The sequence below is a fragment of the Antedon bifida genome, chromosome 3 (assembly GCF_963402885.1).
Source record: "Antedon bifida chromosome 3, ecAntBifi1.1, whole genome shotgun sequence".
Lineage (NCBI taxonomy): Eukaryota > Metazoa > Echinodermata > Crinoidea > Comatulida > Antedonidae > Antedon > Antedon bifida.
Window position 1 is genome coordinate 16,373,478 of NC_136228.1, and position 27,153 is coordinate 16,400,630.

Below are 27,153 nucleotides of genomic sequence, written 5' to 3' on the forward strand. Positions count from 1 at the left end.
ACTGTGTCGCGGAATAATTTATTAATTATACCAATTAGGATGGTATTTATTTGAATAAACGCCCGGAACACCTCCCCAATAAAACATAAATTAAAATAATTATTGCCACTCACCACCCCCCATCCAAATACCATCTTTACAAATATCAAAAGCATTTAAATAATGGTAACCGACTGAGAACGTCCAGGCCAGAATGTCCTTCTAAAACTTGTTACCAGAGTCATTATCATTCCGAGAACCATCGTCTACACTTCCTAGAGGGGAAGCAAGCGAAGCGAGCTCACCCTCTAGTGAATGAAATTATTACTACAAGTCCTCTCTACTGAAATACCATTTTAATCACAATATGTTACATTGAACCATACAACTCCTTATAAGATCCTTAAACTCACCAATCCCTGGTTTATGTTTTATTTTCTGTTCTTCAACCATTAGTTTCTCAAATTGTTCACTAACAAGACTTGCTAAATCTGAAAAATGTAACCCACAAAATATTTTACACATATTTTTCATAAAAAGAACTAAATATTAAAAGACACAACTTGGTAAAAATTGTTAATGTTCATAATGCTACCATATAATAATAATTTCTCTATTTTTAAACGGGTGTAGGTTACAAAGATTGGTGAGGTTATGTGTGAATATAGCTGGAGTGTCATTATCATATCTTGATCATCATCATGATAATAATCATTTTATTATATCATGACCTTTATATCCTTACTTTATCATCTTATCAATGAGGTGTCTATATTTAAAACAAGATAGTATGCAATTTATAGAAATATAATTTAACATGGCACATATTCATACAATGATGTAAATTTATTTTTTTATTTGTTTCAGCAAAACGTTTATAACATAAAATTGAGAATTCATTAGGATGAAGTAATAATGATGACAACATTAAAGAATAACCAAACCAACTTACTCGTTGAAAATAAGTGCTTGATACGTGCAGTATCCATAGTATTTCTTCTTCCACATGGAACAGAATCATTTTGCAAACACTTTTCAAGATCAATTAAGTGATGCTCATATGGTTTACAAGCAGTGCATAACACACGTACATTGTAGCCAATGCCCTCGTATATATTACAAACAGTTTTTAGTTGCTCTTTCAAGTAGTTTAGTACCTAAAACATGGGAATAAAATGTTATTTATAATTTATATAACATGATAAATTTGTTTAAAAGTGATAATCTCATATTGATTACCTCCATGCAGACACTTGGTTCTGGTTTAGATATCAACCATTTATCAGCTACGTTGATACGTCGACCAATTTGATTCCAGCGTGATATTTCAAGCTGTTAAGGAAAATATGACAGCATCTTATGACAATGCATATAATTAATACAGATGGATAAATACATAATAACAAATAAACATTGAAATGGATGATAAATATAAAAGAAATTGAACATCTTGTTGCGTTAAAGATATACTGTATATAAATACAGTAATTAAAAAATTGTAAATTTTAATATTTCATTATTTATTGTCACATAATAGTTATTCACGTTGACCAAAATTTGGTTTGAAACAATTTTTTTAAACATTTATTTTGTCTTCAAAATGTTAAAACATTACTTTTCTTTGTTGTTTTTTCACAAAAGTGAACAACTTGATTAAATCTGCAAAATGGGCTATTTAACATCATTAATTTGGGCCATGTTTTTGGGGGAACAATACATTGTTAAAATAGACAAAATCAGTAGAGAAAGGTTTGTGGTATGAAAGAAAAAAGTGCGTAATACATAGACATAGAACAGAATGCATATATATATATACTATATTCTACGTTAATTGGTTTTATGTTTTCTCTTTAAATACAAATTTTTATTAAATCTTAAAAGTAGAATATAATTAATAGCAAAAATAGTAATGAATTTCAAACCTTTAAAGCATATGGTTTTTCTTTTTCATGGTTAATTCTGACAGAACCTAAACTGATAGTGTGACCACTCAATTTAAAGTCACTACGATTCAGGAACACTTCTGAATCATCATTACCCTTTTGTGTCATAAATTCAAGAAATGCAACAACCAATGTGTGGTACACAGCATCAGGAAGAAAGTCCGTCGGGGTCAGATAAATTGATACTGTTTGTGTGTTATCTGCTGTTACTTTCAGAATGTCTTTTTTGTCAACTTTCATTCGACAAGGAACCAAGAATACCCGGTTACCATCTTCAATTCCCTGTTAATATAAACATCACAATTACACATAAATTGGTACCAGTGATTAGTAAGAGCTTAATCAAAGAAATGAATAAAGTGTATTTGCCAACCTTTCTCTTCTCAAAGAGCAAACGAAAAACTTTCATCAATTCTACAAAGATTTCAAAAAGATCTTCATCTTCATTTCGCCACAAATAACGTAGTAACTTCTCCTCAAGAACTCCTTCATTGCTAAGCTTTTCCCATAGCTTCTGTAATTGCTTCCGATCTTCTGCTTCCTCCTGTGTACAAAAAAAAAACAGATTCTAAATGTAATAGACCTACTGATATACAAATCTAGTTATATATAATATGCATTCACTAACCATTTCAAACATTGGTGTAACTACTGTGATGACTTTTTTCAAAATTTCAATCATCCAGTGAAGATTTGTTATCACAATGTTTCTTAATTTCTCATTAGTGCCGGTGTACATGATAATTCCAGTGTCATTCAGATAATATATGGCAGTGGTGTGTACATCTTGAGGAATTCCACATTGAGTTGCAATCTCAGAAACCTAAAGCAGAATTGACATTTTGATATAATTATTACACTAAATTCATTTGACAAATAAATAACTAAACAGGACAGTACTATTGGAAGGTGCTATACAGACTGATGTTCACGGCCGCATTACTGACTAAATAATTACTATAATTACTGATTAATGTTTGATTACAATTATTCACCTCTGAAGTAAATATTCTGAGTACACACACAACATATTGAATGATAGAATTCTATACAGTAACTATACATTAAAAACAAAATTAATTCAAACCCTTACCTCTGTCAAGGTAATGTACAATCTTGTTTTTCCAATCATTTGCAACTTTTCCTGCAAATTAACCCACTTTACAGGAACTTCCTGTACCATTGCTTTCAAGTATCTACCAACGTTTCGCTTAAGTTTTTCAATACCTTCATGTGACTTTACAGTGTTATCCACCATGTACATTTCACGATCTACATGCTTGGCATATGGCATTCCTTTCATTGCATCAAACATCTGCATGAACATCTCCTCAGCCTTTAATTTATAAAATACATAAAAGGTTTCTTCTTTTATTTCATGTGATGCTTATACATTCTGATGTATCATTCAGAAAAAAGCAATGTGCATAAATGAGTAGTCAAATGATATTTAAACTATAGCTATTACCTTTATTTGTCGTTCTCTTCGTGTTCCTGACAATTTATCCATATGGGTAGCAACCAAGCAGATGGGAGGTGACTCTATGCTCTTGCCATCAATTAAAATGGGCTTTCCTGAACCATGTTGTAGCACATGTTCATAAATAGACCTTATCCAGAACAAATTCATGTCCAAATTAGTCATTCCCAGTGAATCCTAAAATCAAAATGTAATTGTAATTAGAAAATAAACAATTCTCTGTTGATAAATTTGACAAAATAATCTGAAATACTTGGTGAACTTACAATTGATGAATCTCGTGGATTAGCTAGTTCGTTCAAGTTATCCATCACATTAAACGTAACACAGTATGATACTTTGTTTGTCAGGAAGAACTGAAAGATATAAATACAATGTAAAGAAGGTTAATAGAAAAAATACTATAATTATTGGAAACCTTACTTACAACAGTGGAACACTGCATTGATAAAGGTGCGTCCAAACAATAACTTAAAATGAAACAAAATAAATACAAAAATTTTAAAAATATTCTAAATTAAATATCACCAGATCTGAATTGTAGCCGTTCAATTCCTATTTTTCATTTCTCTTGTTTTTTGTTTTTTTAATTGAAAACTTGTTACTTTTAAAGTGAAGTGCATAGAGGCTTTACATATTATGCCCTATATAAAGTCAACATTTATAATTATAAAGAATAAAGAAATATAGGTTTTTCAAATTTTGGCTACCCAAAAAGTTCAAAATGGACTAAAAGTCTTAACTTGAATGAATGTAAAATTAAGGCCACCTAGAATATTATTTAAATTCAATAGTTAGTTACTTTAGTAAATTGTAAAATGTTAATATCAATTAATACTGTTGGATATAGACAATAACTAAAATACAAAACTGTGAAAAACTTGCTATGGCACAAACAAAACAGAGAATATGTTCCATTTATTGTCAGTATTATGTTGGTAATTATTGCCCAACAGCTTCTATTGTAATTTTTATTATGATGATACAGATACAATTACTTGTATCTAAATCCAGATAAGAAGTAAAAGAATCACATGTTGTTTTAAATATGATTTTACTATCAAGAAAAGATTCGAGCATAATTAAGAAAAACATACCCTGTGTGTTATATAGTAGTTTAGTTGACCAGCAAAGTCCCATATACTAGTTATGTCGCTCACATTTACCTTTCTTGTTCCCACATTTTGACTCACAAAATGTTTTAATTTAGCCTGAAGTGTTGTATCTTTGCTTTCTAAACAAAAATTATTATTAATAAGCATTAGTATGTTATTGTCAATGATCGAGAAACCTTTTCTAAATTTTCAGATGACGATGAATGCCAGATTTAGATTTGAAAATGCAGCATTGCTTAGTCTGTGCAAACCTTTCTTTAATTTCTTATCAACATTTTCTGCTAATGCGTGTGCACGAATTTGCTTGGTAAGTTCCACATCTGTATGAAGTAAGAAGAATAGGTAAACAATTAGTTTGTATGAAGTAAAATACAAAAGTTTTGATATGTAATTTAGGTTTTGGAACGTTGACATAACAGAGTGCAAAATTCTAGTACAATCTTTATAACAAATGTAAGAAAAGGATGTTAACATGCAGCTAGCATGACTAGTTATTTTTGGTGCAACTATTGTGATGGAATAATTTATTTTATAAGGCCTACTTATTCTTAATTGCCAGTAAAAGCATACAAAACAAACACAAATCTTCAAAAAATGTCTTCATCAGATGATTAAACATGTCATATATGAAAATTAATAAATTATTTTCCTCTAGAATTTCTTTGACTCTTACCATCTATATCTTTTATCTTTTTCCAGTTGCTAGAATCCTCCTTAGTTACTTGGAACACTGTTGTCGTAACTATACCATCCGTAGATGGTTCTCTGGAATTGAATCTAATATTACAATATATTAGTAAAGTTGAAACTTCATATTTATACATCTTTAATCATAAAAATTAAATTAAAAAAATCACAATCAGATTACTTTCTTATATTTTGGTTTCTAATTTTCCTAAAATTCCAAAAACATTTATTTGCAATTTTTGAGCAGAGAATAAATTGTCTTGGTGTCTAGTACACCATGTGTTTCCAAAAGGAAATAAATTATGTCTTGACGTTTGGATGTTTGCTACAACCATCTTCTGAAGAATGCTAGGTATAAGTAAGGATAAAGTGGAATATAAAGTAGCATAGTCTGAGGTGATTGGTCATCACAAGATTATAGGCCGGCGGTGTGTGAACTAAGACAGAATAGGCTTTGATTTACAATATGACAAAGCAAGTACACAATAGCCAAAGTTTGGGGCTTGGTAAAACACAGGTTTTTTTAGTTTAAAAAAAAATTATGAGTTAGTTTTACTTGTTACCTTTCTCTAAGCATGCGCTTTACACAACTAGTCTTGCCTGCACCTTCTTTTCCAAGAAACATACACCTTGCATTTACAACTGTAATTTCACCATTTTCTAGCTCATCTTTATATATCTTAATTGCATCTGCACCTCTGGCATATATTTCGGCAGGAACTAACAATTCTAATATAAAATTATAAAGTAGAAATAAATATAATTCTTTCATAATAGTTCTTTTCCCCTAAGGGTCATGTCAAGTCAGTGTTGCCAATTCTACAACAGTGGCTGTGTGTGAAAAAGTACATCAGGGTAACCCCTACTCATCCTTATAAATTTACTATGTTCTTCAAAGTGAACACAGGCATTTGTGTACACTGAAATTACGGTTTATAGTCCTTATCCGAGAAGACTCGTTCTACCAGACCCATGGAGCAAGTGAATCTTGAACCTTTGTTGATATTATGACTGGATTACGGTTCCAATGTCTTAACTTAATCACTCCCATTTTAGAACAAAATTAAAAACTGGCTGACCTTTAGTTTATTAATAAAAACTTTAATAGAAAACTTCACTTACTGTCAAAGAGCTTTAAAATCTTGTTTTTTTCCTGGTAAACCATCTGCGTGTTACTTTCTAAAACATTCACAGATGTATTCCCCTCCTATAAAATACATACATTTACATATACAGTATTATAACACACCTGACTAGTGTATCTGATTTGATTGGTTAATTTATACACATCATGTGTGCTATTAGGTTGTTCTAATAAAAAGACAACAGATATAAAATGGACATAATTAATGATACTGTAGTAGCTAGATTAACTTTTGTATGCACTTTGAGTTCCAGAGAATTTGACTTCAGAAATTGGTTTAGGGTGGTCAAACAATCATTTTTTGCTTGGTATACACATTTTGAAAATGTGGTGAATGGTCAAACGGTCAAGATGGTCAAACAGTCAAGATGAACAAACGCACATATGTTTAAAGATTATATAGAATGTTACCCTGTGTTATAGAGTGTTATTACACTAGAGTATGATACTAATGAACACATTTTGTAACAAGATAAATGTAATAATAATCAATCTATAGATTTCCTCATCTATAATTGTTCATTTTCGACAATTTGAAATTCAAAATGGCACTCAAATCAGGTATCCAAAAATAAATCAACAGGGGGAACATAGATTACTCTTGCCTAGTTTATAAATACTGACAACATACATTATGTGAAATTGGTTTTCTTTCAATATAAACGACAGCAATAATTACAGCTAAATAATGTAGTAAAAAATCGTATTTGTCATTATTGATAAACAAATAGAATAGTTTACTGCAGAGAATGGTTGCCTACTACACTAGCAAATCCCTGTAGATTACCTTATTTTGCAATGTTGCTGCAGATCCATTATGCTTTAAGAGACAAGTCACTATATCTAAGGTAGGATTTACTGTTCTTAGATAATCATGTAGTAGAGTGTCCCCATCCTGGAAGGAAAGGAATCAAATTAATATAGTATATAAATACTGATAATAGACATTATGTGAAATTGGTTTTCTTTCAATATAAACAACAGCAATAATTACAGCTAAATAATGTACTGTAGTAAAAATCCTATTTGTCATTATTGATAACCAAATAGAATGGTTTACTGCAGAGAATGGTTGCCTACTACACTAGCAAATCCCTGTAGATTACCTTATTTTGCAATGTTGCTGCAGATGTGTCATTCTGTACAAGACAAGTCACTATATCTAAGGTAGGATTTACTGTTCTTAGATAATCATGTAGTGGAGTGTCCCCATCCTGGAAAGGAATCAAAATAATAAAGTTTATAAATATAAATATAATAACATACATTATGTGAAATTGGTTATCTATAAATAAATTATTGATAAACAAATAGAATAGTTTACTGCAGAGAATGGTTGCCTACTACACTAGCAAATCCCTGTAGATTACCTTATTTTGCAATGTTGCTGCAGATGTGTCATTCTGTACAAGACAAGTCACTACATCTAAGGTAGGATTTACTGTTCTTAGATATTCATGTAGTGGAGTGTCCCCATCCTGGAAAGGAATCAAAATAATAAAGTTTATAAATATAAATATAATAACATACATTATGTGAAATTGGTTATCTATATATAAATTATTGATAAACAAATAGAATAGTTTACTGCAGAGAATGGTTGCCTACTACACTAGCAAATCCCTGTAGATTACCTTATTTTGCAATGTTGCTGCAGATCCATTATGCTTTAAGAGACAAGTCACTATATCTAAGGTAGGATTTACTGTTCTTAGATAATCATGTAGTGGAGTGTCCCCATCCTGGAAAGGAATCAAAATAATAAAGTTTATAAATATAAATATAATAACATACATTATGTGAAATTGGTTATCTATATATAAATTATTGATAAACAAATAGAATAGTTTACTGCAGAGAATGGTTGCCTACTACACTAGCAAATCCCTGTAGATTACCTTATTTTGCAATGTTGCTGCAGATCCATTATGCTTTAAGAGACAAGTCACTATATCTAAGGTAGGATTTACTGTTCTTAGATAATCATGTAGTGGAGTGTCCCCATCCTGGAAAGGAATCAAAATAATAAAGTTTATAAATATAAATATAATAACATACATTATGTGAAATTGGTTATCTATATATAAATTATTGATAAACAAATAGAATAGTTTACTGCAGAGAATGGTTGCCTACTACACTAGCAAATCCCTGTAGATTACCATATTTTGCAATGTTGCTGCAGATCCATTATGCTTTAAGAGACAAGTCACTATATCTAAGGTAGGATTTACTGTTCTTAGATAATCATGTAGTGGAGTGTCCCCATCCTGGAAAGGAATCAAAATAATAAAGTTTATAAATATAAATATAATAACATACATTATGTGAAATTGGTTATCTATATATAAATTATTGATAAACAAATAGAATAGTTTACTGCAGAGAATGGTTGCCTACTACACAAGCAAATCCCTGTAGATTACCTTATTTTGCAATGTTGCTGCAGATCCATTATGCTTTAAGAGACAAGTCACTATATCTAAGGTAGGATTTACTGTTCTTAGATAATCATGTAGTGGAGTGTCCCCATCCTGGAAAGGAATCAAATTAATATAGTTTATAAATACTGATAATAGACATTATGTGAAATTGGTTTTCTTTCAATATAAACAGCAGCAAAATTTACAGCTAAATAATGTAGTAAACAATTTTAAATTTCAATGAAAAGAATTTCTTTTTGTTAATATTATGAAAATATATTTTTAATACCTCATTGATAGATTTCACAAGATCTGGCTGTGTTCTACAAATGTGTTTAACTGTTCGCAAATCATTCCTGTGCAAAGCTTCTTCTAATTTGTTCCTGTTAAAATGATTATAAAAGATTATAATGAAATGTTACATTATTTTATGAAAATGACGATTGATGAAAATAATATTATCATTATATTTGATGAAAATGGGCCCTTTAATTGTAATATTTATGTTTGTATTTGAAAAGTTTCTCAAAATAATATCTTAAAGTGTTTTCTTTTTCATTTAAACTATAAATTAATTGAAGGTTAATCTGTTTGATTTGAAATAATACAATTAAAAAACCTACCTTTCCATTTTCAAAATACAGTGTCTTCATTTAACATTTATTAATGCCGATAGCCTCTAGTATAAAAGCCTACACATTCTCTTCTGAAAATATAAAAGGTAAACATTTAATCTTTCCTGGTATGTAAACTATCTGTATTTCTATCTAAACTATCTAAATTCCTATTGAAGTAATATACCATAATATAGATGTTTCTGATGCTGGCTGTTTTTCTTTGTCGTTTGGATTTAGCTTTTGCTTATTATATTTGTACATTGAGATACAGCTACTGATACTCACAACGATGTCATTTTGTTAAAATATTAGTTTAAAGATTGTCACCCAAAAACATGAAAAATGAAGATTAATTAAATCAGACTTTGAATAGCTGGTTATTTTGTAGTTTTAATAAAGTTAATCACTTCTGTAAAAAAAAAAACCAAAAGAAATAACGTTTTCACTTTACACAAAAACCATTGGCTGGCAGCCAAATTGATTAATTTTTGCTTTAAATTACCATTTTTTCAGGTAAAAAAATGTTTTCAATTAAACTTTTGGTCAAAGTGGATACCTATTATGGGACATTAAAATGGCATTCAACAAAAAAAATGAATTATTATTTTTAAATGGGGAATAATACATCTTTATATCTATCAAATTGTCTGATACTATCTTGTCTGATTTTAAATGTTCATATCTCCAACTCTGTAGCCTGAGGTTATTAAATGCATAGCTTTTGTTAGACAAACCACAGCTCTGTCTACAATATCAAACTTGACAAAGAAATTGTTATGTTCTCAAATAGGGTAGTGATATGACCTCATCATTTCCATGGTGGTGTAGACAGAGCTTTACAAATAATTTTCAGGAAATAAAAGAAACTAGTGCGAATCATCATTTAAAATTCCTAATATGTGTGTTGTATTCAAAACAATGCAATGCAAAAAATACCAATTGTTTGTGTCACAGTAACTGTATGGTAAAAAGACAATACTGATAATAATCAATTGCTTACTGGGTAACGGGACGATTCGGCCCTGAGACTATTCGGCCCGGGACGATTCGGCACACTTACATTTATCGGCTTTGATGCATTTTATAAGCATAAAATAAGCTTTTTCCCATAGAGAGACTATGGGGTAGTACTACTAGGGATAAAGATGCAATAAAGCAAACATTTAAAAAAAAATTGTTGAAAATGATCAAGTTACGCCCTCTGTTGGCCGCTTGGCGAATGCACGAAATAAACAAGGTTTTCGAAGTAATAAATTGAATATAAAATTACGTTTTTTTAGTAATTTATTATATATATTATATCAACATTGTCAATATTAATAAAATACGGATTGTTAAACACCTATAAAAACTTGATAAATACCCCAAAAAATGAATATGAATTTGGTCTAAAGTGAGACGTTTCGGCCCACAAAGTGGGATGTTTACTGGATATACAAATGGAATGGAAACTTCAGTATCATCAGACTGTTGAACATAAAACTGGTGAAAATGTATACATAATGAAAAGCTATTCCAGCAGAAACATTTTATATTTCAACATCACTGTATATATGTTTCATACTTACAGCACGTATAAAATATAATCCCATCAGACAGAAACCTTTGCATTAAATGCTACGACAATTAAATTGCATCTGTATGCTGGTGTTACTGAATGAAGATGAAAATTGTAATCTATGTTCTCACACTACATACTTCTGCTGGATTAGATAAGCAAAATGTATGTGTCTTGTGTTGTTTAACTGTACTGTTTATTTGTAACCTTCAGATGACAAGAGCATAAAATGTCAAATTACTTTAATGAAATGAAAACAAGAATAATATAACTCACAGTCACTAACAATAAATTCAGAAAGAGTTGCTGGTATTGGTAACAATAAATTACCCTTGTAGGTTCATGTCTCAATATTCCTCCATTCACTGGTCCATCATCAAAAGTGTTTATTGTTATGCTAAGTGCCAACACCCTGTTTACAGCGTTCTGTGTGTCACATGACTTTGAGAGTCAGTCTTGCATACTAAAAAATAACAGAAAATATAAGTTGTCAACTTATATTATTATAAGTAGTTTCTATATACTTCATAAAGAACAACCTTTTGTAAAGAACATGTTAACTAGAGCATATGAAATCATTTTACTACACAATTGGTATCTGCATATTGTCCAGTCAAGTTGGTTAAGTCAATAAAAGAGTGTACACACAAAAGCACACTGTGTACTATCATGGAGGAAAAAATAATGTAATCTTTTTATTTCCTTCATGATATTACCAAGTATTTAAATTCACAAATGATTATTCTTATGTGTTAGTTGTAAACAACATGACATTTTTTTAATGAATATTTCAGTGATACCCTCACAGCATTCTAATTCCCATTCCAACTAATCCTCTTCTGGATGTCACCATAGGAAATAGAATGCCGAGGATGGTGATAGGTGACACTGAAATATTTGTCCACAATTGTTGACCAGTTTTATCCTTATCCTGATATTTATATTAACTTAATTATTAAATAATTTATATAAATTTAAATTATATATAATAAACAAAAACCACAACAAGCCTGTTCACTATGCATGTTACCATTACCATTTCTGAACCAATCAAAATAAAACTTACACCTAAATTCCCCATTAGTATGGAGAGTGCCCTTATATCAAATGTATCACCTAATTATGAATATCTAACCTACAAAATCGTAATTTGCATAATGAAACTAAGATACACTATCTGTGAGTAGTGTGCATGCTTTATGCAAAATGAAACAAAAAATAACAATCCACATGAACAATAAAAACATTTTGTTTACTTTTTTATTTTAAATTGTTTTATTATAATGACAATGACAAATAAATCCAAATTGTCAATTATCAGTCAATAATCTTTATTTTGTTGTTGCTTAAATTTAAACATTAATTATTGTTGTTCTTAAGTTCACCAGGTTCAAATTTATTCAACAGGGGTCCACAGGATACTGGATATATTGTCTCCCAAAAACATGAAAAATGAAGATTAATAAATCAAACTTTGATTAGGAAATTCTGCAGTTTCAACCCATTGTCTGATAATTTGACTATTTTTACTCGGGGTACCTGAGTCTAGGACTTACTCATTTTCTCCTCCTCCATCTGGACACTATTGCGATTTTTAAAGTACTACTCCTCCCTTATTAGTTGTAGTATTGAGCTGGGATTTGGCATGAATATACTACAGGGACATGTCCTCAAATCTATAGAGCCGGATTTTAAATTTCAAACCGGATGCAGCCATATGACGTCTCGAAGATGGTACCATATAGCCATATTTGGTAGGTTATTGATGTGTATGTGACGTCACATCCCGTCTTATGACGTCATTACAGCTTCATTTGCTGTACCCCGAGTATCGCACATTCGTGCTTGTTTGTTAATTAATTTGTTTAATTAAGAAGCCACAATGTGTGACACACACCACAGCGTTATGTAGTTATATGCGGCTTCTTGGCGTAGTGGTTATCACGTTTGCTTAACACGCAGAAGGTACCTGGTTCGAGCCTGGGCGAAACCTTTTTTTTTAACTTTATGGTGAAAAGTACTGTATACGCAATATGATAATTATACACAGTATATCTTATTTTTTTATTTATTATTTTTTTAAATACTTATTTTGTGTAATCGGTAATTATCACTTTTACACATGTTTATTTTGATTTGTGCTTATTACCATATTTATTTGTAATTTAAATGGATTAAAAAACTTTCTGTAACCCACATTTTTAGTGTAAGAGGTTTCGTAGTGTAGTGGTTGTCAAGTCTGCTTAACACGCAGAAGGTCCCGGTTCCAGCCCTGGAGAAACCTATTTTTCTTTAACTTTATGGTGAAATATACTGTGTACGTAATATGATTTAGAGTATATCTCGTTTTATTACTCGGGGTACCTGAGTCTAGGACTCTCTCATCTTTTCCTTTTCTTCTTCCATCCGGACACTATTGAGCAAAAAGTACTACTCTTCCCTTATTCGTTGTAGTATTGAGCTCGGATTTAGCATGAATATACAACAGGGACATGTCCTCTAAGCTATAGAGCCAGATTTTTTAATTTTCATACCGGATGCAATCATATCACGTCTCGAAGATGGTACCGTATAGCCGTATTTGGTAGCGTGGTTATTGATGTGTATGGGACGTTACATCCGGTTTTATGACGTCATTACAGCTTCTTTCGCTGTACCCAGAGTATCGCACATTCGTGCTTGTTTTCATTATTTTCAGGTAAAAAATTTTATTTTCGCTCCAATTTTTGGTCAAAGTGAATAACTATTATGACATTAAAATTGCATATTCAAGAAAAATATACATATATTTTCCAGGTGACGATATATCTTTAATGGATTTCAGTATACAGGAGCAAATCTGTCATGCTTATTAAACTGCAAAAACTATCCTATTTAGGACATTTTTTTAAAATTGCCTACAATTCTTTAAAAATAAATTGTAGATTCCAATATTTTCAGTTAAATTTTTTATGTTTATTTGTATTTTATGGTTGAGGTACAGTAGTACAGGAAAGCCAAACTTAATTCGGTGAAAAATTTAACATACAGCTCAGGGCGTTTTTCAAGTTATTACAACATAGAGGGCGCCATATACAATTTAATTTAATGTCTCACGTATTGGCCACTGAAAAAGTTGGCAGGTTTGAGATACATGTATTAAATTAGACAAAAAAAGCAATTCAATTTATAGCTTTAGATTGTTTTTATGATTTTGATTAATTAATCTCTTAATCTTTAATCTCTACAAGACATGAAATCTTGGAAAAAAAAACAGAATTAGTCAATCCTTTAGTTAGTTTTTAGAATTAGTAGATAAGTTTCAGTTGCCTGTCGAAATTTCGTAATAGAATTGCTGACTTTCTAACTTGCTAGGCTAATTGCTATTACTAGCTAGGCCTATAGGTGCTTTAGCATAGGCCTAGGATTGTTTGGTCATTTGTTGACATATTAACACTAGATGCCATTGTTTGTACCATTAGAATATAAAACATTAATTATTTGTATAAATACTGTTTGATCATTGTACAATTACAACAAATCAAAATACAGTATTATAAAATGAAATAAATAACTATACAACTCTTATTTACACACTGAATCTAAAGAAACATACATGATAAAATAACATTACATCTTTCAAAATTACACAGTCCGATCATAGAAGCTGCCTATTATAAGATGCTTATTGTATACAAAGGCCCAACACCCTATTTCTTTATTTTGTGAATTACATTACATCCTCAATCAGTCTTGCCTTCTTTAAAGTTAAGTGATCTGCATTGAACCTGTTGTGATTGTCAAGAATCTTTTTTTTTATTAATGTTATTTTTTTTCTGTTGATTTAGTGCCTGCCATTTGTGGATAGAACATCTTATAAACCTGGTCAACATACAGTAATACGATAAACCTATGCTGTGAAAATAATTTTTACTATGGTATAAATAAAATATTAACAAGCTTTAATATCATTTAGTTTGATAAATTAGTATAATTATCTAGGGACGATTAAACTTAAAGAAAGTGATGCAGCTTGCTTATATGCAATTTTATGCAAAACCAGCATACATAGTATAAACATCAGTAGTAAATTAGCTTGAATTTACCATGAAGATTGTACAACTAGGCTCTCTTCGATGTCATAACTGAAAACTATTCATTAACATCAAGCGGAACATATTTTGGTGAAACCAGAATCTATGAAACGTCGCTTACGCAAGTTATTGGTTATGATGAAAATTGCATCAATGAAATTTCTATCAATAGATGATGAAAATAGAATAGATGAAAATGGCATAGATGATGAAAGCTGAATATATCATTAAATTAAAGGGGCCGTTTATACAATTAATTACACTACAGTAGATGACATATACATTGATTGGATAGTGAAGGCAGCTAATAAAATAATAAATAATAAATCACCCCCTTAACCCTTCAGCACCTGAAGCAATAATGTAATGTTCTATATTACTTCCTATACAGTTATTTAAATATGTAGGAAATCAGAGACTATTACAAACAAAATACAACATTTTTTTTCTGGTTCATAAGTTTGCATTACAAGTTGTATTTATTTGAAAGAATACTAAATAAATAATAACGTAAATTTTGTGGACATTTGACATTCTAATCATGACCATTTGACGGTATTAAGCCTAGGCTAGACAAACTAGCCTATCTCGTTCGTAGACTGGTGGACAGGCTGCATGTTTTCGCCCAATTGAAGGCTGGCTTACTAGAGGAAGGCCTAGCTAGGCTTGAAATAATAAATTATGACCTAAAATTTACTAATTTCAATAGCATAATATACTACTTATTTGTGAAACATTGATATCACTAAAATTGGCAGATAAATCTAAATCGTTATTTTGACTAAAAACCCTGTCTTCTTTCTCTAACAAATAGAGAGCTTACTGCGTGTTCATGCGGTTCAGGTGAGTGATTTTTTAGCAAGTCAAGGCGTTTAGTGTACCCAAGATGGAAAACCAACAGGATGAGAAACTTGTTTCTCCCTACTGCAATGAGGCAATTCAATGAAACATAGAAACAGTAGTCATTTTATGCTATTCCCTTACACACACCAATCTTACTTGTATTTTGTATTTTAAATGATGTATTTTATCTGAATTTATATGTGCTTTATCTGTATTTACCAAATTTTGACCTTTTTAACTGATTTTTATATTTTTTTTTTAACAAAAATAATTTCAAACCATGTACAATATTTTACTGTGTTTGACCATAAATAAATGAATATTCACCAAATACAATACTGACTTCCTCAAACAATTGTGCAAAATATTTAACTGCAAAAACAGGAAGTTAAAACATTCACAACTTCAATTATTCAAAAAGAAAGGAAACGAATGCTAGTGTTCTAAATCATACTCTATATATTATTGAGGTTTCACATTTTAGAATACCTGTTTATAAGGTCAAAAAATATAATACTTGTTAAGCATCAAGGACGTTTTTTTTTCTTTTACTAAAGTACTATGCTTTAATAGGTCATCAACATTGTTTTATGCTACCATCTTGAAATAAAGTGATACTAATTCCTTCAAACACGAACAAATGAATCACTATATATTTTCAACTTTAAGAAACTATTTAATGCAATAAAATTGTTCCTGTTGGTAAAATAAAATGTAATGATTTATCGTAATTGTTAGTTATTTTGTTGTCACTCAGAAAAGAAAAAGAGAAGAGGCTAAAAAGATCAGGGAAGAGTGGTAACTTAACAATATATTTTGTCTGGCCTAATTAATTATTTCAACTTGTAAACCAAAACCACAATATGTTTCTTTTGTATCCATTATTAATGAACTTTACTATTTAATCTCAATAACAGTACAGTAGTATGGTGATTGAGTGAAAGCTATGAAAAAAATGTTTTGGGGGCTTCAAAGTCATACTAAAGACTTTTGGGCTCCACAGATCTCTTATAATAGGCCTAATTTGTTATCTCACATTTGATCTGGACTGGTCCAGGGGCTATAGACAGTCATATTAAAGACTGTAGGTAATTTGTTATCTCACATTTGATCTGGTCTGGTTCAGGGGCTATACACAGTCATATTAAAGACTGTAGGTAATTTGTTATCTCACATTTAATCTGGTCTGGTCAAGGGGGCTATACAGTCATATTAAAGACTGTAGGTAATTTGTTATCTCACATTTAATCTGGTCTGGTCAAGGGGGCTATACAGTCATATTAAAGACTGTAGGTAATTTGTTATCTCACATTTAATCTGGTCTGGTCAAGGGGGCTATACACAGTCATATTAAAGACTGTAGGTAATTTGTTATCTCACATTTAATCTGGACTGGTCCAGGGGGCTATACACAGTCATATTAAAGACTGTAGGTAATTTGTTATCTCACATTTAATCTGGACTGGTCCAGGGGGCTATACAGTCATATTAAAGACTGTAGGTAATTTGTTATCTCACATTTGATCTGGTCTGGTTCAGGGGCTATACACAGTCATATTAAAGACTGTAGGTAATTTGTTATCTCACATTTAATCTGGTCTGGTCAAGGGGGCTATACAGTCATATTAAAGACTGTAGGTAATTTGTTATCTCACATTTAATCTGGTCTGGTCCAGGGGGCTATACAGTCATATTAAAGACTGTAGGTAATTTGTTATCTCACATTTAATCTGGTCTGGTTCAGGGGCTATACAGTCATATTAAAGACTGTAGGTAATTTGTTATCTCACATTTAATCTGGTCTGGTTCAGGGGCTATACAGTCATATTAAAGACTGTAGGTAATTTGTTATCTCACATTTAATCTGGTCTGGTTCAGGGGCTATACACAGTCATATTAAAGACTGTAGGTAATTTGTTATCTCACATTTAATCTGGTCTGGTCCAGGGGGCTATACAGTCATATTAAAGACTGTAGGTAATTTGTTATCTCACATTTAATCTGGTCTGGTTCAGGGGCTATACACAGTCATATTAAAGACTGTAGGTAATTTGTTATCTCACATTTAATCTGGACTGGTCCAGGGGGCTATACACAGTCATATTAAAGACTGTAGGTAATTTGTTATCTCACATTTAATCTGGACTGGTCCAGGGGGCTATACACAGTCATATTAAAGACTGTAGGTAATTTGTTATCTCACATTTAATCTGGTCTGGTTCAGGGGGCTATACAGTCATATTAAAGACTATAGGTAATTTGTTATCTCACATTTAATCTGGTCTGGTTCAGGGGCTATACAGTCATATTAAAGACTGTAGGTAATTTGTTATCTCACATTTAATCTGGTCTGGTCCAGGGGGCTATACAGTCATATTAAAGACTGTAGGTAATTTGTTATCTCACATTTAATCTGGTCTGGTTCAGGAGGCTATACAGTCATATTAAAGACTATAGGTAATTTGTTATCTCACATTTAATCTGGTCTGGTTCAGGGGCTATACAGTCATATTAAAGACTGTAGGTAATTTGTTATCTCACATTTAATCTGGTCTGGTCCAGGGGGCTATACAGTCATATTAAAGACTGTAGGTAATTTGTTATCTCACATTTAATCTGGTCTGGTTCAGGGGGCTATACAGTCATATTAAAGACTATAGGTAATTTGTTATCTCACATTTAATCTGGTCTGGTTCAGGGGCTATACAGTCATATTAAAGACTGTAGGTAATTTGTTATCTCACATTTAATCTGGTCTGGTCCAGGGGGCTATACAGTCATATTAAAGACTGTAGGTAATTTGTTATCTCACATTTAATCTGGTCTGGTTCAGGGGCTATGCAGTCATATTAAAGACTGAGGTAATTTGTTATCTCACATTTGATCTGGTCTGGTTCAGGGGGCTATACAGTCATATTAAAGACATCAGCAAACATTTATTATCTTAATTCTGCAAGATGGCTTCCGTAGCACGAAAATCGTCTATTGGTTTAAGTTTCTCTGATCGTCTTACATCATTATTACTAGGCTAGCCTAGTACAAGGGCCTAGACTAAAAGAGAATAGTAGGCCTAGGTAGAAGGCTAGGCCTGGCCCTAATGCCTCTCTACGTACAGTATTACTAGGCCTAGCTAGTAGGCCTAGGCTAGGCCTAGTTACTAGTATTATGGGCGTAGGCCTAGCGGCGTATTGGCTGTCTGTGTAGGCTAGGCCTAGGCCTAGCTTGGCTAAATAAAAAAGTCTAGGTCTAGGCCCTTCTTAAGAAAGACCTGCCATTAAAACAATAGGATCAGGTGCCGTTTTCGGCCACCTCGACTTGTATGGACTATACCATTATAAAAAGACGGGAAAATAGGTTCAACTAGTATAGCCGAGTCGTCGTAAAAAAAAAACACATAAATATGTCGTCAATGAATCCGTTACCATTTTGTTTCTGTATCTACAATCGTTTCATTTATTTACATTTAACATTAACTGTATCCGGTAATCAGTAAAAAACAAATAAACACATAATTACGTCAATGAATCTGTTACCATTTTGTTTAACTACGGTATCTATATTCGTTTCATTTATTTACATTTAACATTAAATGTAAATGTATCAGGTAATCAGTAAATTTAAGATGTTTTAATTCCGATGGTACTGTAGTTTTTAATATGTTTTGATTTTGATTGTACTGTAGTATTTAGTTTAGTTGTATTGTAGTTTAACATGTTTTAATTCCGATTGTATGTATGTATATATATAGTGTTTAGTTTAGTTTGTATATACTGTAGTAAGTAAGTATAGGCCTAGGCCCCGGGAGGGTCACTTGTATATAAACCAAACAAGGGGGTGCCGCAGCCACTTCAAGACATGAGGCACTTGCGCTACCTGTTTTACTGAAAAATACTACGGACTTGAACTACCATTTACCAAAATCAAGGCCACGCCAAAGAGGGCGCAATATTTGTACTGGTTCCCAGCATGATCTGCGCATGGCCAAAGAGACCTCCACCGTTCATGGCAAATTTTTACGCGTTTGCGGTGGTGCACACCACCGATGATCAAGAGTGGTCACAGTTGAATGATTTTGTCCTAGGCCGGCTATGTTTCGTGTTTACTGATGATGCGAAAACTCTCGGGGAAAACTCTAGTAAAAGGTATTTAGAGATGGGCCCCGCGATGGGCTTATATAGCCGGGCTTATAGCATCCAGTATGCTAAAATACCTGCAAAATTTGGTGATAAATTGTGAAATTTTGACACGGGTGGGCGGGCCAGGGACTTAAGCTACTAATTTCACCCTGTCATTTCCCACACTTGTGCTACCAACTCCCAATATTTGTGCTACCAGGCCCTCGAAAATATACCTGTAAATGCGGCACCTCCTCCCCCCCCCCCCCGTATGGAAATATTTAAGAGTGACCCTAGCCTAGGCCTAGTTATAATACTTTTTATTTAATAAAAAACGATATTTAAAAGCAATTTTAAACCCAGAATCCCCCTTTAAAACATCCTCATCCATCCATGTGTTTATGTTCGTCTTAGGACCAATCACAATGCAGTTGTGGAGACTCCCTCAGCTTTCTACTCTAGCCTAGGCCTAGGCCTAGCCTAGGCCTAGGCCCACTAAAAAGCCTTTGATAGCTAGAGGTAGGGCCTGCCCCAGCTACTTAGAACTAGCCTAGCTAGGCCTATAGGCCTATCTAGGCTGATATAATATAGTACTAAGTAGATAGGCCTAGGATACAGTATATACCGTATACCGTATATGATATGGTATATGATAATATTATGAAACAAAAACTTACTTCTTGTGTTTGACATTCTTCGACATGTTGTGAGTGGTTTGTTGGTGGGTGAATAAACTTTTATTTTTTATAGAGGGCGCAACCACTATTTGTCTACGTTACATTATCGCTGTGTAATATCGAAGAACTTTATTACTCTCTGGATTGGTGGAATGGATATTTTGTATAATATACGATGAATAGCGAAGCACGTACATTTTGATACAGTATAATGATATCCTCGATGTTAAAATCTCCCCCTTCCAAACAAACACACAATCCTTACAAACAAAAAAAAAGCTTTTCATTCATTAGTATTTATTAAAAAATTAAATATGAATATAAACATTAAAACACAGCAGCATAAATACTTAATTGAGTTTTAATTTACAAAATTGAATTAAAAGTGAAAAATATCAAAATATAAAACATTTCATTTTCAACAAATAGGTATTAGAAAATTCATTCATATAAAAAATATAATTCAGTTCTGTACAAAAAAATTTACAATTTATTCAATTCATTATATTTAAACATCGTTCTGTACTTCCGTTTACCTGGTCTCATTTGCATAATATGCACATGTTAGTTATTTATAATTAATGTAAATATGTTCAAAATTACAACAAAAAAACAGAACAAACACATATGTGTTTGTCATGTTTTGTTTTTGTAATTTTGCAAACTTAGAAAAGAAAGAACAAAATATTAATGTGAATTGACTTATTATATTTATTGTTAGGCCTATTAAGTACAGTAGGCCACACTTTAACCAAAATGCAGCATGAAGGATGACAACATTGATATCGCGAAATATGAATTAAAAAGGGTGACAGTTAACACAGAATGCACATCACTAATATAATAACATCATTATCAATTTGGTCATTTTTTGTAAAAATCCCTGTACTATAAAATGGGTCAGTCTAATTACCGAAAACAACCGAAAATAACCGAAAATGGTAGTGTGCACAAAATGCAACTCAAAATTGTACAAATTCAATGAAATACACCGTTGACTACATTTCGTTTTTAGTATTTTCAAAAACAAAGCATGATTTTATCTAACTTTGCGTTTTCGTCCCCGGTTTTCGTCACTTAAGTTACTGAAGTGATTAAGGATAAAAACTCAACTACGGTAATTTTACTGAATAGATTTGATTGTGAATCCTTTATTGTGAGCTGGTTTTAAGTATACTTTATAGTCCCTAATATCAATATTCTTAAAAATATCATTTTTGTATTATTATCTTTGAAAATCTATAATTAAATTGATCATGATTAACCATAGTCAATTTACTTTCTATACTATGGATTAACGTGATTCACAATTATTGTGAGGAGTAAATGCGTTCGTTTCTGGATCAAAAATCGAAAGACTAAAATTAAAATATTTGTATAGATTATGTAAGTAAATGCGATGTTATCATTGATTGATTGTACGATTTTTAGTTGTATTTTGTGCACACTACCATTTCGTAGGGTCTTCCTTGGCTTTTCCGCGCGCGGTTTTCTCTCTGTTATGGTCTTTAGAAACACCCATCAATAGAGAGCGACATTAAAAAAAATAATATTATACAAAATGTGTTTTCGGTATTTAGATTATTTTATTTTGTTTTCGGTTGTTTTTGGTTGTTTATGGTTGTTTGGTTGTTTTCGGTTGTTTTCGGTAATTAGACTGACCTCTATAAATACAGTGATTCCTTTCAGCTTATAGATTTATCCACAACAAATTGTGTTGTTAAAATCCCTGTACTATAAATACAGTGATTTCTACAGGTTTTAGATTTATCCACAACAAATTGTGTTGTTAAAATCCCTGTACTATAAATACAGTGATTCCTACAGCTTTTAGATTTATCCACAACAAATTGTGTTGTTAAAATCCCTGTACTATAAATACAGTGATTCCTACAGCTTTTAGATTTATCCACAACAAATTGTGTTGTTAAAATCCCTGTACTATAAATACAGTGATTCCTACAATACAATTATTGTGAGGAGTAAATGCGTTCGTTTCTGGATCAAAAATCGAAAGACTAAAATTAAAATATTTGTATAGATTATGTAAGTAAATGCGATGTTATCATTGATTGATTGTACGATTTTTAGTTGTATTTTGTGCACACTACCATTTCGTAGGGTCTTCCTTGGCTTTTCCGCGCGCGGTTTTCTCTCTGTTATGGTCTTTAGAAACACCCATCAATAGAGAGCGACATTAAAAAAAATAATATTATACAAAATGTGTTTTCGGTATTTAGATTATTTTATTTTGTTTTCGGTTGTTTTTGGTTGTTTATGGTTGTTTGGTTGTTTTCGGTTGTTTTCGGTAATTAGACTGACCTCTATAAATACAGTGATTCCTTTCAGCTTATAGATTTATCCACAACAAATTGTGTTGTTAAAATCCCTGTACTATAAATACAGTGATTTCTACAGGTTTTAGATTTATCCACAACAAATTGTGTTGTTAAAATCCCTGTACTATAAATACAGTGATTCCTACAGCTTTTAGATTTATCCACAACAAATTGTGTTGTTAAAATCCCTGTACTATAAATACAGTGATTCCTACAGCTTTTAGATTTATCCACAACAAATTGTGTTGTTAAAATCCCTGTACTATAAATACAGTGATTCCTACAGCTTTTAGATTTATCCACAACAAATTGTGTTGTTAAAATCCCTGTACTATAAATACAGGGATTCCTACAGCTTTTAGATTTATCCACAACAAATTGTGTTGTTAAAATCCCTGTACTATAAATACAGTGATTCCTACAGCTTTTAGATTTATCCACAACAAATTGTGTTGTTAAAATCCCTGTACTATAAATACAGTGATTCCTACAATACAATTATTGTGAGGAGTAAATGCGTTCGTTTCTGGATCAAAAATCGAAAGACTAAAATTAAAATATTTGTATAGATTATGTAAGTAAATGCGATGTTATCATTGATTGATTGTACGATTTTTAGTTGTATTTTGTGCACACTACCATTTCGTAGGGTCTTCCTTGGCTTTTCCGCGCGCGGTTTTCTCTCTGTTATGGTCTTTAGAAACACCCATCAATAGAGAGCGACATTAAAAAAAATAATATTATACAAAATGTGTTTTCGGTATTTAGATTATTTTATTTTGTTTTCGGTTGTTTTTGGTTGTTTATGGTTGTTTGGTTGTTTTCGGTTGTTTTCGGTAATTAGACTGACCTCTATAAATACAGTGATTCCTTTCAGCTTATAGATTTATCCACAACAAATTGTGTTGTTAAAATCCCTGTACTATAAATACAGTGATTTCTACAGGTTTTAGATTTATCCACAACAAATTGTGTTGTTAAAATCCCTGTACTATAAATACAGTGATTCCTACAGCTTTTAGATTTATCCACAACAAATTGTGTTGTTAAAATCCCTGTACTATAAATACAGTGATTCCTACAGCTTTTAGATTTATCCACAACAAATTGTGTTGTTAAAATCCCTGTACTATAAATACAGTGATTCCTACAGCTTTTAGATTTATCCACAACAAATTGTGTTGTTAAAATCCCTGTACTATAAATACAGGGATTCCTACAGCTTTTAGATTTATCCACAACAAATTGTGTTGTTAAAATCCCTGTACTATAAATACAGTGATTCCTACAGCTTTTAGATTTATCCACAACAAATTGTGTTGTTAAAATCCCTGTACTATAAATACAGTGATTCCTACAGCTTTTAGATTTATTCACAACAAATTGTGTTGTTAAAATCCCTGTACTATAAATACAGTGATTCCTACAGCTTTTAGATTTATCTACAACAAATTGTGTTGTTAAAATCCCTGTACTATAAATACAGTGATTCCTACAGCTTTTAGATTTATTCACAACAAATTGTGTTGTTAAAATCCCTGTACTATAAATGCAGTGATTCCTACAGCTTTTAAATTTATCCACAACAAATTGTGTTGTTAAAATCCCTGTACTATAAATACAGGATTCCTACAGCTTTTAGATTTATTCACAACAAATTGTGTTGTTAAAATCCCTGTACTATAAATACAGTGATTCCTACAGCTTTTAGATTTATCCACAACAAATTGTGTTGTTAAAATCCCTCTACTATAAATACAGTGATTCCTACAGCTTTTGGATTTTATCCACAACAAATTGTGTTGTTAAAATCCCTGTACTATAAATACAGGGATTCCTACAGCTTTTAGATTTATCTACAACAAATTGTGTTGTTAAAATCCCTGTACTATAAATACAGTGATTCCTACAGCTTTTAGATTTATCCACAACAAATTGTGTTGTTAAAATCCCTGTACTATAAATACAGGGATTCCTACAGCTTTTAGATTTATCTACAACAAATTGTGTTGTTAAAATCCCTGTACCATAAATACAGTAATTCCTTGTACTGTCCCTGTCACTTATAACTTTGAACAGCATAGGTTTAATAAATAACATTTCATTTCTACTATTACCGATGTAACAACCGTAACATCGGTAATAGTAAGGATCAATGCTTAATTAAATCTTCTAATATTTCAGCAGCAACAGTCATCTCATTATTCTTTAAATCATTGATAAATGATGGTAATTTATCTTTTGTAAGGATACCCCTTTGTTCAAGATCTAGTATCATAGTCCACTGGTTTTTACTGTGTTTCTCAGGAACACTCTTTAGCTGGATGAGCTTTGTTATATTGTCTGTGGAAAGGTGTTTTCCCAAATCTATCAGTTTCTGTCGATACATCAAGAATGAAGTTACATGTCGGTCAGCTTCAGAATACGTTTCCTTTAGCAGCTTATTGACCTCCAAAACACCATTGGTACCAGTGACACTGATTGCGTCAATGAGAACTTTAAAGTTGGTTGCATTAAAATGGCTAGAGCAGCGTTTCAATAAATTAAACAACTCCATGGTAGTGTTAGCCTTCTCTAGATCACTGTAAGGTGTTACAAGGTCTTTACACAACACCTTTAGCATATCAAGTGAACCATGCTGCTCATACCAGCTCGATACTTGTACCAACATTTCCTGAAATTCATTCTTGAGTAATTCTGTACAAAGAAAATACATAAGACCAACATTGTAATTAGTATAGGTTGTATGATACATAGTAACTTAGAGATGTGAAGGATAAGACGAGTTGTTATACATAGAGATGATGAATCCAGCCGTAACATCATATAAGCTACACAAACCAGACTGTTGCAATTATATCGCAAACCAAACTTCCTTGACGAAAAATGGTCAACACTATTAGTATTATTATTTGGTGGGGATGGACGACCTAATGCGATTGTGTTTTGCAACAGGGTTTTCCCCTTCTCTGTGTAAAACAAGTCGAGAAGTCGGTTTTTTTGGTCGTCACTGCCCAATGCATAATGGGAAGGGTTTGGGGAAAAAAAAGGTCATGACGTGTAGGTACAAACAACAAATCAGTATTATAACATCATGACTCATGATATCGCGTCATTATTGTGTTCCTGTCATTAAACATATAAAATCCAGTAAATTCTCAAATACGATGATACTGACTGTGTAATTTTCATGTGGCAACACTCACGTTTGGCGATAAATAAACAAAAGTCATCTACTGGGTCTTCAACTCGCGATGCAATTGTCACTCCATCACAAGACAACGCTTCATGCGCTGCGCCACGGAACTTGCTTGAAGAAATTAATCAATTAAACTATTTAAACTATGCATACATAGCGCCCTCATTTGTTATTAGTCCTCCCTAGATGTGATGAAAGCCTGTTTGTGATTGGGTAATACTCACAGTAGTAACCGGTACGCGCACGACGCGGTGAAAATCCAGTGATTTGGCTTGAAGAAGACAAATTATTATTTATTCGGCCTACCTGATAATAATATTATTATTATTAATGTAGACTTATTGATGGAAATTCTTCTGCTATTATTTAAACGACCTATGCTAGTGAATATTTTATTGCCAAGGAACCATTAATTAGTAACTATCTGTATATTATTCTTCGCAAGGTGTCTAGGCAGCTTGTTTACATACAATACAAAAAGGAGGCCTAGCCTAGCTACCCGACCCAGCAGATATTCTACTTGTTGTTGGCTATGTAATATAACAGATATCGCCTTTTATATCGGTAAAATATAAGATTTAGCATCCCCTCGTGAATGATATTATATTCTCGGGGAATTTCCCTCAGCTTGCACTTCGGGAAATATATATTCCCTCGAACATAATATCATTCCCTCTGGGATGTCAAATCTTATATTTTACCTCTAGGCAGGCAATATCTGTATAATATTGTTTAAAGGTTAGAGTGCAAATAAACACTAGTAAAGTCAGGTTACCAGTACACCATGTGTTTCCATAAAGGAAATAAAGTTGTAAGGGTGAGAGACTTTTTCATATCATAATATTTATCTAGTAACTTACCTTCTCTTGGTTGAGATTGGTGACTGGATGATGTGCTTTCATTTTGGTCCTCATCACTACAGCCTTAAAAGGATTAAAATAAGACGTATATTTTCAAATTA

General features: G+C 31.9%; 3 protein-coding genes across 3 annotated transcripts in view; all 3 read right to left on the reverse strand.

Moving 5' to 3' along the window:
• The window catches only part of LOC144837847 (uncharacterized), a 336,690-nt gene that overhangs the window by 260,423 nt on the left and 49,114 nt on the right, over window positions 1-27,153 (reverse strand). Inside the window, exons 2-14 of the mRNA XM_078693127.1 lie at window positions 11,277-11,409; window positions 9,395-9,477; window positions 9,061-9,154; window positions 7,719-7,826; window positions 7,455-7,562; window positions 7,136-7,243; window positions 6,327-6,411; window positions 5,768-5,933; window positions 5,191-5,294; window positions 4,769-4,837; window positions 4,500-4,636; window positions 3,669-3,758; window positions 3,533-3,579 (exon numbers count right to left, since the gene is read on the reverse strand). Of these exons, the coding sequence (XP_078549253.1) occupies window positions 3,533-3,579; window positions 3,669-3,758; window positions 4,500-4,636; window positions 4,769-4,837; window positions 5,191-5,294; window positions 5,768-5,933; window positions 6,327-6,411; window positions 7,136-7,243; window positions 7,455-7,562; window positions 7,719-7,826; window positions 9,061-9,154; window positions 9,395-9,402 (1,124 nt within the window). The 5' untranslated portion in view covers window positions 9,403-9,477; window positions 11,277-11,409. The remainder of the gene's footprint in view (window positions 1-3,532; window positions 3,580-3,668; window positions 3,759-4,499; window positions 4,637-4,768; window positions 4,838-5,190; window positions 5,295-5,767; window positions 5,934-6,326; window positions 6,412-7,135; window positions 7,244-7,454; window positions 7,563-7,718; window positions 7,827-9,060; window positions 9,155-9,394; window positions 9,478-11,276; window positions 11,410-27,153) is intronic.
• LOC144837158 (uncharacterized) lies at window positions 340-3,432 on the reverse strand. The gene is made up of 8 exons (XM_078692170.1): window positions 3,391-3,432; window positions 3,016-3,258; window positions 2,551-2,745; window positions 2,296-2,466; window positions 1,902-2,204; window positions 1,219-1,311; window positions 932-1,136; window positions 340-470 (listed from the first exon to the last, which is right to left on the reverse strand). Exons 1-8 carry the CDS (start codon window positions 3,430-3,432, stop codon window positions 340-342), a joined length of 1,383 nt encoding a protein of 460 aa, XP_078548296.1.
• LOC144838177 (uncharacterized) overlaps window positions 25,146-27,153 on the reverse strand; it is a 204,084-nt gene continuing 202,076 nt past the window's right edge. The window contains exons 16-17 of the mRNA XM_078693536.1: window positions 27,053-27,115; window positions 25,146-25,690 (exon numbers count right to left, since the gene is read on the reverse strand). Of these exons, the coding sequence (XP_078549662.1) occupies window positions 25,146-25,690; window positions 27,053-27,115 (608 nt within the window). The remainder of the gene's footprint in view (window positions 25,691-27,052; window positions 27,116-27,153) is intronic.

Excerpts from the sequence above, each read along its gene's own strand:
- LOC144837158 (XM_078692170.1), bottom strand. The coding sequence starts at position 3,432 with ATGGATAAATTGTCAGGAACACGAAGAGAACGACAAATAAAG. Across the intron at positions 3,259-3,390 it reads GAAGAGAACGACAAATAAAG|GCTGAGGAGATGTTCATGCA; the intron begins GTAATAGCTATA and ends TATAAATTAAAG. Across the intron at positions 1,312-1,901 it reads AAAAACCATATGCTTTAAAG|CTTGAAATATCACGCTGGAA; the intron begins GTTTGAAATTCA and ends TTTCCTTAACAG.